The sequence below is a fragment of the Aspergillus bombycis genome, assembly GCF_001792695.1.
Source record: "Aspergillus bombycis strain NRRL26010 chromosome Unknown contig00044, whole genome shotgun sequence".
In the NCBI taxonomy this organism is placed as follows: domain Eukaryota; kingdom Fungi; phylum Ascomycota; class Eurotiomycetes; order Eurotiales; family Aspergillaceae; genus Aspergillus; species Aspergillus bombycis.
In genome coordinates this window covers 148,231-160,724 of record NW_019170046.1, presented here as the reverse complement: position 1 = coordinate 160,724, position 12,494 = coordinate 148,231, and the positions used below count along the sequence as shown (strand labels likewise).

General features: G+C 47.9%; 2 protein-coding genes across 2 annotated transcripts; one reads left to right on the top strand and one right to left on the bottom strand.

The window, feature by feature from the left end:
* Window positions 1-4,125: 4,125 nt before the first annotated feature.
* Window positions 4,126-5,510, top strand: ABOM_006430 (uncharacterized protein; the record flags this gene model as incomplete). Its single annotated transcript, XM_022533559.1, has 2 exons — window positions 4,126-4,165; window positions 4,225-5,510. The coding sequence occupies 2 exons, from the start codon at window positions 4,126-4,128 to the stop codon at window positions 5,508-5,510; spliced, it is 1,326 nt and encodes a 441-aa protein (XP_022388987.1).
* Window positions 5,511-7,317: 1,807 nt separating this feature from the next.
* ABOM_006429 (DUF3176 domain-containing protein) lies at window positions 7,318-9,342 on the bottom strand (the record flags this gene model as incomplete). The annotated part of the gene is made up of 3 exons (XM_022533558.1): window positions 7,318-8,525; window positions 8,584-8,756; window positions 8,822-9,342. 3 exons carry the CDS (start codon window positions 9,340-9,342, stop codon window positions 7,318-7,320), a joined length of 1,902 nt encoding a protein of 633 aa, XP_022389024.1.
* Between the last annotated feature and the right edge of the window lie 3,152 nt (window positions 9,343-12,494).

Genomic DNA, 12,494 nt, shown 5'->3' with positions numbered 1-12,494 from the left:
TGTTGCGCCTTGATCCACATGGAGCACCACAATGGACCTCCTATCTGAACAGATTCAAGAAGATCTTCAGTGAATCAAAAACATTTTGCGAAACACAACCAACCACTCTAATGATAGTGGAACTGATGACCCGATTCATGACTTTAGTTGATTCTCACACCGCCTGCACAGGGCCCTATGTGGTAATTACCATACCGTTCGGTACGGTTACCCCAACTGCCGTCCGACAAACACTTGGGATATTGGATCACCACTTTTCAGGGGGCGGGACTCGTTCGACGAGACCCAAAGGAGAATAGTGACACGGCCAAATATAGCCTTGTGGGGACCGTGGATGCCCACCCAGGAGGCCGTGTTAATCAACCGTTGGTCAACCCGACACCACCAAGGACGCTAGCCTCAAATCCTTAAAATCAGCCAAGCTCGTCGGAAAGAGGCGATGAGTCCAATGAGCGACTTGTTCATAGCCTTGGCCTTGACAGCCTGTTCAGCCGCGGTTTCACACTTGCTGTCAATGCTAAGGATGGGTAATTTTCAGGAACACCCCCGTTTCCACACCTCACCCAACCCTCTCACTTATTACAAACGTTGACATGGTTGGGTCCTTTTTCAGGGTTTCCCAGTTGGGCTGGAGACGATGACGATCACTGCCACACTTTGGGAGTTGCGCTAACCTAGGTTCAGTTGTCTTCAATCCCCCTCTCTCGACTTTGGTTGACTATTCTTGGAAATTTTAGTGACAGTCCACTGAGCTGTGCCACTATTGTGAAACTAGTGACATGGAATAGTATCTATCACTTCACATTTGTTTGACATCTGAAAGAGGGGGGTAATGGGGGAGGGCAGCAACAAAAAAAATTAATATGTTTAAAAAAAAAATTACGACTAAATTTCTGTTACAGAAAGTGTGGCTGAGATGTGATCATATCGGTTATCAGAAGCTCAGCCACCACTCCCGGCACATCACTTCCAGTTTCCTGACTCAGTATCACTCCAGTGCAGAAGATCGTCTTGAGATTATGATGCAGTCATAGCCCTATAGTTATCATAGATAATCAATAATATCAGAGCCGATCATTGTCGATACTTGCTATGCTTGTCTCCGCCACCCGAATAATGCTACTGTTCACGATTGACTTCGAAGTACTGCGGCCCGTAACATCGAGACTCCAGCGAGCATACTTATATAGGAAAAGTTGGAAGGTGCTTGCTACAGTATCTGATTTTTATCTAGGGCTAGTAGCTGTGCAACATAGGTTCTATCGCTTTGGTTGTTGATTCACCAATTCAATTGAGTTGGTGGGTCAGCCCTACCGTTGGCAGATATATATTGAAGACACCTCCATTATCTAACCATTGACCATAATAGCGTACAAAGTATTGTATGCATACACCATTTTCGGTTCCATCCATCCTTTTCTTCTCACATACAGCATCATACTACAGCTAGATAGCCATATCCCACGCTTTTCAGTAATCAAAATCTAAAAAACTCGTTTACGCGGAGTTGGAGAGGTGCGTATAGCATTGATAGCATGCTCTGCGGACCATAATTTATCTCAAAATCAAAAACCAAATTAAATTAAACAGATGAGACCGGGGACATTGAATTAGTGATCGTTGCCCTATCCCATAAAATCTATCAGCCTCAATTGCCCTGTTTACATCGTAGAGGAATTTCGAAATGCTACCATACTCGTACTTGGCTACGCCTAGGCCCAAGATGTGTACAAACTACCCATGTCAGCGGTCGCATTAATTCATACATATATAGTCGAGATCGAAGGAATTCTAAATGTTGAAGCGTCCCGAAAGAAAGAGACGCGGGAGTGTGTGATGTAAGATCTATCATCTTGCAGGCGTTTAGTTGCATTCTCAATCTGACGTTAATATCGGTAGCTCCGATTATGGGGCAAGCTTCACACGCTACAATTGCAATGCCAAGAGGCTTATGACCAAGTTTTTCTAGTATTGACCCTTTTCTTTCTCTTTCAAATGTGCCATGGATGCCATGCAATAAGCTTTACACGCAGCACGTTGCAATCTTAACTATTCAGAATACACAGAGCAGTTCCAGCCAAAGCGACAAAGTCAATGGATGTTGATGAGCCATCCTCCTGTGGCATGGATGTCTTCCAAATAGCTAATAATGAGGTGGTTCGATACGAAATGTCATTTCCCGACTAACAATAAATCATAGGGCATGGGTTGACAGATAGAGGTGGGGTGAGCTTGGCTTATTATTGAATTCCCGTCTTGGATTATGCACAGGAACTGATGATGACTATGGTTGAAACTTGAAACAAATTCAGCTGTGGCACACCTATTCCGCCGATTGCAAAATAATACGGCAGATAATTGTCGGACGAAGAGTTCAAGGAACTGATACCTTTAGGGCAGTTCGGCCTTGTGCGACGAAGGATCCAGGCTCTTGCAGAACCTCGCACTGTGCACATTCCGCAAATGACATAAAGTTGACAGGACGAACAGGTCCAGAAAGGTTTTTTTTGTTTCGAGGGTGCCTGAAGAGGTAAAAAGCGCAATTTGACAGTCAACCAATGACAGCGCATAATCAGTCAAACGACCTGGCAGAGTCAGCAGCCGCAGGGGACGGTGGAACTTTGTGCATGGGCAGTGCAATGCAGCCCTGCGATGTTGTTACTCCTTCCAGTGACTTCAAGTTGCTGACTGCGAAGGTGACTCTGCCTCAGGCCAACAGGTGGGCTTGGATCGAGGACGTCCATTGGTGGAGAGGTCACAATTTAATCTCCCGGCGAAGGAACGTGGATTGGGTCCAGACCGGCAGGTGAGTTCCAGACACGCCCGTCATTTGTCTTGGAGCCACGGCCAGTACTAACGATGTTGAATGAAGTGGTTTGGGGTGGTGTATGACACTGCGAGGTGGTTGGTTTAATTCCCCGAATAGTGCAAGGTGGCCCCCCTCACTCTTGCCGTCCCTTGGGAAAGGCAACCTTGGAACTGTCCGTCCATGGTTCATGTCAGGGGTACATGTCTAGCATCTGCTTGGTTGACTCGCATACCTGAGTGATCAGATCATTGATTGACTAATTAATTCTCCCGTTGAAGATCCCACATTCAGCGGAGTTGTTAGATAGTTTCCCAATAGTCGTAGTAATAATGCATCCGCCATTGGAATCATATGTAGAGGTATCTATCGTGCATCTGTAGACTGACTCGACTGCGTGGGACAGGATCTATACACCGACAGTCATCCTCAACTATCGGCCCCCCAGGGGAACGGGGATGAAGATGGAATTCTCATACTAAGTAAGACTCAGGTTCTTCTTTATTGAGGGCTTCTTTCTGTCGGTTACATCGTCTTGGTCCCGTGCATCCACTCCACTTGCCCAGCCGGGGGTGGTGGTGATAAGCCACGGAAGTGAGTGAACGTAAGCGTCCCGATTAATTAAACGAAAGTCAGTTCCATGCTCTCCACCTGATTCCACCGTCCACCCGTCTCTGAGTCTCTCTCCTCTTGTCTGATTAGGTCCATCCTCCTCCCTCTTACTTTCTTCCTTCCCTCGTTTGAACCTCTTTATTCTAATCATCTTTATTATTTCGCTGTCCTCACCACCCCGTTCTTATCCCTCGTTCCATTCCTCTTCCACCCTTCTTTTCTCTCAATTCCGGATACACCGTGACCTTTTCCTAGGGGTCCCGACCTGATATCCTTTTTTCCCCTGGCAGCCGCAACGCGTGTCCCCCGACGTCAACCTTCAACACCCACCTATCAATGTGCAGAAATTGACTTGTCCCTGCGCCGTACTTCGCCAGACCTTTCGACCTTTACCGGTCGTCCGCAGCACATTTCACCATTGACAACCAACATCAACACTGTTGTTTGTGGAGGACTATGCCCAATCCATCCGTCCATTCTTTTTCATAAAAGACGCTTTCCGACGTATGATCCTATCGTAACGCTCACGACTTGACGTCCGTTCGAGCCTTTCACTCTTTTTGAATCATCAATACACGTTCATTACGCCGTTGACCGGCCAGCCACTCTTTTTTTTTTATCTGTGTTGCCAGCCTTTTTCATTTTAACGACGATTCCCAATATCCGCATTTTTTTTTTTTAATTCCTCTTGTATTCAAACCGTCATCATGTCCTTCTACTCAACCGACCCGTCTTTTTCTTCTAACGGTAGGTACTTAGTTCTGGCTCACCGCATCGCTTGATGTACTGACCTTATCGGCGTCTAGTCTTGTCCGGTCGGTCCATCTTTAAACGATGTGTCTCATGCGATTCAACTGCCCCGACGTGCCCGTCATGCCCTTCTGGCGAAATATGTACCATGATCAGTCAGTCGTGTGACCAGTGCGCCACCACGAAATGCATTAAGACGTCTAGCAGTTCGAGCTCGCAGGATAGCTCGTCAGGGGGAAGTAACGCGGGGGCCATCGCCGGTGGTGTGGTTGGTGGTATCGCTGCTTTGGCCCTCGTCACGTTTCTGGTATGGTGGTTCGTCGTCCGCAAGAAGCGTCAGGAATTAGCCGAACAACAAGGAACTAGCGATGGGGAAAAAGCCAGCACATTTGCCGATGCTCGCCAAGCACGGAAGTCGACCAACTCCATTGCTTCTACCGTGCTCACTCGCGCTTCGAACGTCATTCAGATCGCCTACATTCCCGGTGTCACCAACCGCTCCCCCCCAGAAACGCCCCTGGTGCCGCCTGTGCCTCCGCTTCCGGGTGCTGCTCCCGATCAGCACTTCTTCATGCCCGGTGACCTGCGTGACTCGGCCTGGTCCGAAGCCTCCCGCCAGCATCGCAGCATTGCCCCCAGTTTGCGTAGCAGCGTTGCCACCACGATTTATCGGGATAATGCGATTGTGAGCCCCATGCCGGCCCAGCAGGCAATGCGCACCCGAGCCGCCGTGGTCAGCATTCACAACGGCGGTAACCCTCCGGGATCCGGAAACACGCTGGCTCCTCCCGATGCGCCTGCGGTCCCCGCCATCACGCAAGCACAGCTCGCCCGCGCCGGTATCAGCGAATCGAACAGCAACAGCTCTATCGTGGCGCGCACGGTCACCGCTAAACCGGTTATGGTGAAGGGCAGCATCAAAAAGAAGAACAAGAATGCGAACGGTAACAACACGCCTATGCCTAGCGCCACGTCGCCCGCCGTGCACACGATTGCGGAGCAGTCCGAATCATCGACCTCGGCTGCATCGAGTACGAAGCCACCAGCTGACCCGACCTCGGGATTTGACGCCAATTCGTCGGACGAGGAAGAAGCAGATGCGAAGCACGTCCAACACGGAAAGGGCGGATCACCGGCGCTTAAGAGCCCGACCGTAATCGAGGATTCGCCCGCCGTCGAGCAGAGCCCTTTCCACGATCAACCAGACCCCCAGACAAACCGACGCGCATCGGCGCGCTTGTCTCGACTCGAGGCCGATGAGGGCACAAGATCTAATCGAAGCAGCCGAATCCCACTCGAGCGAACGGAGAGTCCATTTTCCGACGCCAACGAGGTGAAATGAGTTTCGCGCATGCTTTTGTCTGTTGTTTTTCGTTGCAGTCTGGGTCCTGGTTGGCGACTATTGGCGTATGAGCACATTTGGGTCAATTGACCATGTTATAGAAACTATGTTGTCTTTTACTTTTCTTGTATCTATGATCCGCTATGGTTTTTGGATCGATTATAGGTCTTCCGATCATTCCGAAACTACCACGGGATTCACCGTGAATCAGAAATCCATTATCTCTTGACTGTTTACTGTTCTACTAGCAATTTAACACCACCCTTGGTTCAGGAAGCTTCTGCCCGTCCCGGAACCAGAACCAGAACTACATACAGTATCCCCCCTTAAAACAACCACCAATCATGGTCCCGACGTGGGACGTGTCCGGACCAAAACAAACATCTGACCAGATGAGACAAAACCGCCAATACTAGTATAGATCTTGCATTCCAGGAGGAAATAAGCAAACAAACATCCTCCCTTGGTTAAATCTCACCCCCAATCTCACCCTGAAACAAAACCCCACATCATCTCCGATCTTCGCCTAGACTGCGGAGATCAGAAGGATCCAAGAAAAAGCATGGACGCAAAGATGGTCCTGTTTCAGATGAACTTTATTCTGCGGTAAGATTGCGGAAGGGGCGTTGGTACAAGCCACAGCGGTGATCTTTCTCTCTCCCTATATAGATATATATGTTTATATATATGTTTGCCGAGACTAGAGCAAACTCAGGGGCTATGGGTTTTCTGTAGCTCTACGTAGAGAAACCGAGTCAGGTTGTCATCTGCTTACTTATGGCCAACTACTTGTCAGCCCTACCCTTGAATATATATCAGAGAGTCCGTCTCACTATACCGGTTAGCGACATTGATCACCCTCTAGGTAGACATTGTATCGGACAGTATCGATAGACAGTACATCATGAATACAAGTAGATATATAACAAGTTTGCAATAAACAATTGACATGGACAGGTAAGTATACACCTGTCCTCACCCCCTCCCACACAGTATACAACAAGTAAGTAGCGTTACGATGCACTTGAAAACCAGTAACTTGTTCGTCTCTGCTAATATCTGTGAAATTCTCATGTCCCTTAAACTTGTCAGATAGATTGGTAGAACCCTAGCCCAACTGTTAATGCTGGGTTTGAGCCTAGGATATATAAACCCTAGAGATTCCTGGCAATATAGCTCAACAGCCAATGCCACAACGATCCTGGCTGCAGCAGTTAAACATAATCTCTAGCCAGTGGGTCCATCTGATATAAATTGTGTTATATTTCCTTTCTATTTCCCACCGCCTATGATAATTCACCTCTTATTAGCCCTTGAAAACTGGTACGAAGCTCTGTCAGAGAGGAAAGACAAGTCCTGACGGTGGAAAAATGGGGCCCACCTAAAACGCTTCAGCAATATGTCTCAGAAATTTCTTAATACACGCCAGGCCCTTTTCCTTAACGCCTGATAGCTTTACGCTGGATACTCCTACGCACCAAATTGTGCTACCTTTTCTTTTGGTATTCCTTATGTTTTCTTGTAGCATTCCTGATATTACCTAAGTTGTTTCGATACACATAGAATAAGTGAAGAAGATAGAGAGTAGAAAGAGTAATCTAGGTATACCTAGGGGATACTTATATAATAATAATAAGAAGAAGTAGGGCCTCAGGCAGCGTATCCTGCTTTCCTCGACATATAGTACAGTTTGAAAACCATCTGGTAGAATATATGTTGCATTAGTATATTCCATAACACATGTACTACATTACTTCCATAGATATATTATAATCAAGATCATGAAACAAATTGGACATCCCACAGATCAACTTAAGACCATCCTACCATTATTCTGATCCAATTTGACCCGCAGAGTCTCAGCCTTTTCTCCGGCCGCCCTCTCAGACACGCCGACACCATACCCCTGATCCTGAAACAAGAACAACAGAGGAATAGGATCATTCCTCCACTTGGGAGCCCCCACCTTCCGACTCTTCCACATAGTCCCAAGCAGCGTCGCAGCACCCAACACCCAGACCAAACCCGGAAGAACAATCCACGGCCACCTGACCTCGACATAGACCACATTAGCCATCGCCCGTCCAGCCGCCATGAGCGCACCCACGGGGTCTGAGTCTGCCTTGATATACGCCGAATCACGAAACGACTTCGTCACCGCCGCGGCGACGTTCTCCATCGCGCATTGAAGCTTATCCAGACTCCCCACGTCACAACCAGTGATGTTCCCAATGGCCATGGCCTGGATAAAATCCGGCGCAGCGTACATATCAAGCGGGCCCGGAAGAAACGAGGAACTATAGCTAGACCGCATGAACCAGACCCCCGTGAAGAGGCCCTGGAAGAAGGTATCGAGCGAGGAAGCTGCAAGGCCGGAGAACATGAAGCTTGTGTTTGGGTTGATGCCCTGTTCAAGGCCCCAGGGCGGTTCGAAGTATATGCCGGCTGGGAGATTTGACTCGCGGTTGCTGTCCCAGGTGGCCTGGCTCTTTTCCCACGTGGCGATGGTGGTTTCGGTGTAGATGTTGTCCTGGACGGTGGCGTTGAAGCTGTGGACTACCGGCTGGATGGAGCATTCTGTGGCGTGCCACTTTGTGGTGTTTTCCGTAAACATGGTGTCCATGGTTAGGTTGGTGGGAGCGACCATTTGGATTGGGGGTAGGGTGGCGTTTTTATAGATCAGCGCTGTTGCGGCATGCACGGTTGCGATGGACATGGGTTGGAGCACGTCCATGCCGGAGAGGAACCATGCCGTTGTGTTTGCGAGCGGGAGAGTCGCTGTGCAGTTCGTGATCCCGTTATATCCCAAGGGGCTGTCTGTGACGGTGGTGCAGGTTGTGTTGAGCAGATCTGTGACGTCTGAGCAGCGCGCGCGGACTTCGATGGCGGCGGTTGGGCCCCAGGTGCAGTTGCTCGTACTGCAGATGTATTTGGGGGTGGCCCATGGCTTGGACTGGTCGTTGTTGAAGAGCGAGTTATATACGTTTGCTTTGACGGATGGGTCAACCCAGACGACTGGATCGGTTGCGTGAGTTATGGTTTGCGACGCATGGCTGTTGGGCTTGGGACTTACTGGCATAGTTCTGTAAAGGGGGCCCGGTGGTGTTGTAGTATGTACTATTTGCGAGGAAGGCTCTTTGGGAAGAGTCGTAGACTAGCTTTGGGAAGTAATGAATGAGGTTCTGCGTGAAGGGGTCAAACGCCAGTGCTAGAATCACAGCCAAGCTACCCCAAACTGCGAAGTGTCTATACAAAGGTAGAACCCGTTAGTGGCGGACGTAGAAGCAACAGAACAGTGCCCGTGTACTCACCGAAACCGCAACGTCCATATCAATTCTCCACTTCCATAGAACCCCCGACTAGCCGAATCGAATGTCCGGAGATTCGACATGGGTCGTGTCCCCTGCGCGAACCATACCCACTTCAACTGGCCCAGAGCCTCGCTGATCGTGTACAGAACACATGCCTTCGAGATCGTACTTAGCCAGGAGATGACCGAGTTTAGGGATACATGCTTCCAGGTGGGTTGCGGCTGCTGGTCAAACTTGGCGAGGATGACGATGATGGCGATGAGGGCTGCAGCTGACAAGACCACCGCCAGGACTTCCCAGACATACCAATCCGAGTTCAGCGTCCATATCAATTGTCTGCAGTTCCTTCGTTGGTTCTTCCCCCCTGTTTTCTCGGGAGAGGGATTCTGGGGTGGTACCGATTGGCGAAATATCAGTCGAAGCCCATCTGCACGTAGCACTTGATCTTCGCTCTGCGATATGGGTTCGTCAGAGGGTACACTCGAGATGGGCGAGTCCGACTGTGAGGCCTCTGAAGGCATATTGCTGATGTGGAATTATCCGCCAGCACAGCGGAGAGAGGTAATCACCTCCTTTCATTTCGGCATCAAGGCTGTGCTTAATAAATTCATCAGGGCTGTGCTTAATACTCTATTATCATAACTCGTAGTATGATCTGCATGACACGGGATATCTTAGCTCTGGTGCTAGAATTCTAGCCGCGGAATAGACAGCCCAATAACCGTTAGACGTTTCACAGCCTTGTGGTCTGCTGTTGGGAGGGGCAGTGCTTGGGGTCCAAAAGTGAGGCTTGGGTGGAGACCTTTGGGCTATGCTTGGTACTTACTTTAATTTATACGCCCGTGCGATGAACCTTGGGCTCTCTATTTATTGTCGCGGTATCGCGTGCGACTGATCCCACGCCAGTTGGTTTGTTTTACCCGTGTTAGCCCTAACCCCGAATTCATGCTGCCATGTCTCTACAAACTAGGCTTAATGCCCAATGGCACCTGACGAGATTGTTGCTAGCTGCAATATTTGTAACTGCATCATGAAGTTTGTCTAGTATTGATAAAAGAAAATTATGAATACAAGACTTTGCAGAATAGATTATTCCGAACATTGTAGTTACTTGCGACAGTCTGCTACTTGGATTTTCTAGTTTAATCTATCGGGTACTTAGGTGCAACCAGTCCATGTTCTTCTAACGAAATTCATGACTAATTTTGATAGTACTACGACAGGTTGCTGTAGACATTGACTAGTCCTCCGTTATTGAAGAAAACTCAGTCAGCTGGCATACATGTCTTGTTGCCTTCTTGATGGCCTTCTGGGTAGTGAAGGGTCCCGGATTCACGTCAATCCACCCACAAAGTGGTATCAGGGAATTAAAAAAAGGCTCTGACATATACACGTGGACTTACGTACTGCACACATATGGAAAACACGCAACATGGGTATGACGTCCTAGATCTCGATGAGAATGACACAAAGCCGTCAATATAAATGATACTGGGGACCTCGGATATAGTATGGAATTTCCACAGCTTACTTCACCCAGCTGTGACGCAATACTAACGAGAGGATCTGAGTGAGTCATTGACATCGTCGTCATATGGCTGAGACTTGAATAGATTCCTCCAATCCGCACTTTGTTACAGGGGTAGAGTTGACAAGCAGCTAGCCCTATCCACGTTTACCTGTACAGTAAGTAGGCAACCTGCCTCGTTATGTCTAGGTAGAGCTACAGAAAACCAATGACCCCTGAGAATTCTCTAGTCGCAACAAGTTTACAGTGGCTAGATTATGCTGCTCTACTGACAAGTAGAAATATTTTCTTCTCTTTATAATATTAATTATAGTATGCTATTATACAACTGGTAGCAGTAGTAGATGATAGTGATGACGAACTGGGGAAAGTTGACTAAGGTCATTCTTTCTAGAATATGAAAAGGCAAACTACAACTGAAGGAAAGTCGAAAGGCCACTTGAAGGAGGATAAATGATCTAAAATGGAGCTGTCGAAGTGTGGCGGTAGGAAGTACTCTGAACAAAAATACTGGAGATTAATCAACTACTCAAGTCTTAAAGCCATTGAAGTAATCTAAATAATTTGGGATAATTCAGTTGTTCAAGCAGGTAAAATAGTTGAAGCAGTTGAAGCAACTCAGGTAGTTCAGACAATTCAGATTGTTTAAGCAGTTCAAACACGCAATTTATCGTTGCTGACAAAACTAAACAAGAGAGAATATAAAAATCAAGGAGCAAATGGTGGGAGACTTGGATCACCGAATCCACTCACGGCGTCGTAATCTACTAATTCGGAGCCTACGCGATGAGCGTAGCCACCAGTCCAGCGAACCTATTGTCTTGCCATCTATCTGATCACAGTGGTCAGTGATAACCAAGGCTTCACAGTCGCGCAAGTATTTGGATATTGGACTTTCCAGTAGGTGCATAATTTCCAAAAGCTCTTGATTATCCACTGTACTTTCTCCATCTGTAGAACCTGTCTCGTTCGCCCGAAATAATTCCTGGTCGCAGTTGTCTGCAAATCTTGATAGCACTATTTCCGCTCGGTCCATAAATTCTATAAGTTCCTGATCCTCCACTGTAATTTCTCCATCTGTAGAACCTGTCTCGTTCGTCCGAAACGATGCCTGGTCGCAGTTGTCCGCATATTTTCTTGATAGCTCTCTTTCCACTTGGTCCATAAGTTCTCCAAATTCCTGATTTCCCACTGCACGTTCTCTATCTGTAGAACCTGTCCCGTTCCTAGGATCCCAACTCTGCTCGTAGAATAGCCACGGCTTCTCTTGCGGCATTAAGGCGGCCGAGACTATTCCATGAAGGAGGAGCGGCATGAGGAAAGATTCTCTGTGGCGGCGGAACGTAACTCTGGTCAATGAAGGCTGTAGTATCAGTCTACTAGGGTATATTTCGATAATCCCAATATACTGGGTTGGGGGTTGTTGGATCAACATCCGTCGCCAGCTGGCATTCTTGTGTAGGTATGCCGCTTCGTCAATGGGATCAATATCGGGGAAGGTGTATGCTATCTCGTCAAGGAAAAAATCATCAGGGAAACTGAAACCGCTTCCTGAAAAACCGTGGCCACAACTTGTCTCGTAAAAGTGGGTTACGGATGCGATCTGTGCCAGGGCGTTTGGCTGGTTTAAAAAAGAGAGCTTCCTGGAGAGCACCGGAATTTAGAATTAGGTCATGCCAGTGGTGACACACTCGTTGAACAGACGTGAGCAGAGTACAGGCATCACAGTTTAGAAGAATCTTCTCCAGAATCTCTGGGATGTAGAAGATTCCGTGTGTCTCCGTGGTGGTCATCTCGGGAGGGGTTCGTGTGGATGATAGATGAGTGAGGTATGCAGGATCTGTTTATCACCTATGCTAGTATTAGGATACTCGCTTGTTAACTGTGATCACCCTTTCGGATAGAGAGAAAAGATTCGTGCAGAATATGGAGGTTCTCTTCGACAGGGCACGCAAGTGAGAGCTCTTTTGAGGCGAGGTCACTTACTGACGACACTCTAGCCTATGTCTTGGTAATATGGCCAAGTAAATGCGCAATGAATACGTCCATCAATATTCTGCTCATATATATGTCACATCTCCATACAACTACAAAAATGTACTGGAATCAATCCCTGGAACGAGTGTGCCATTTTTCATAACTATA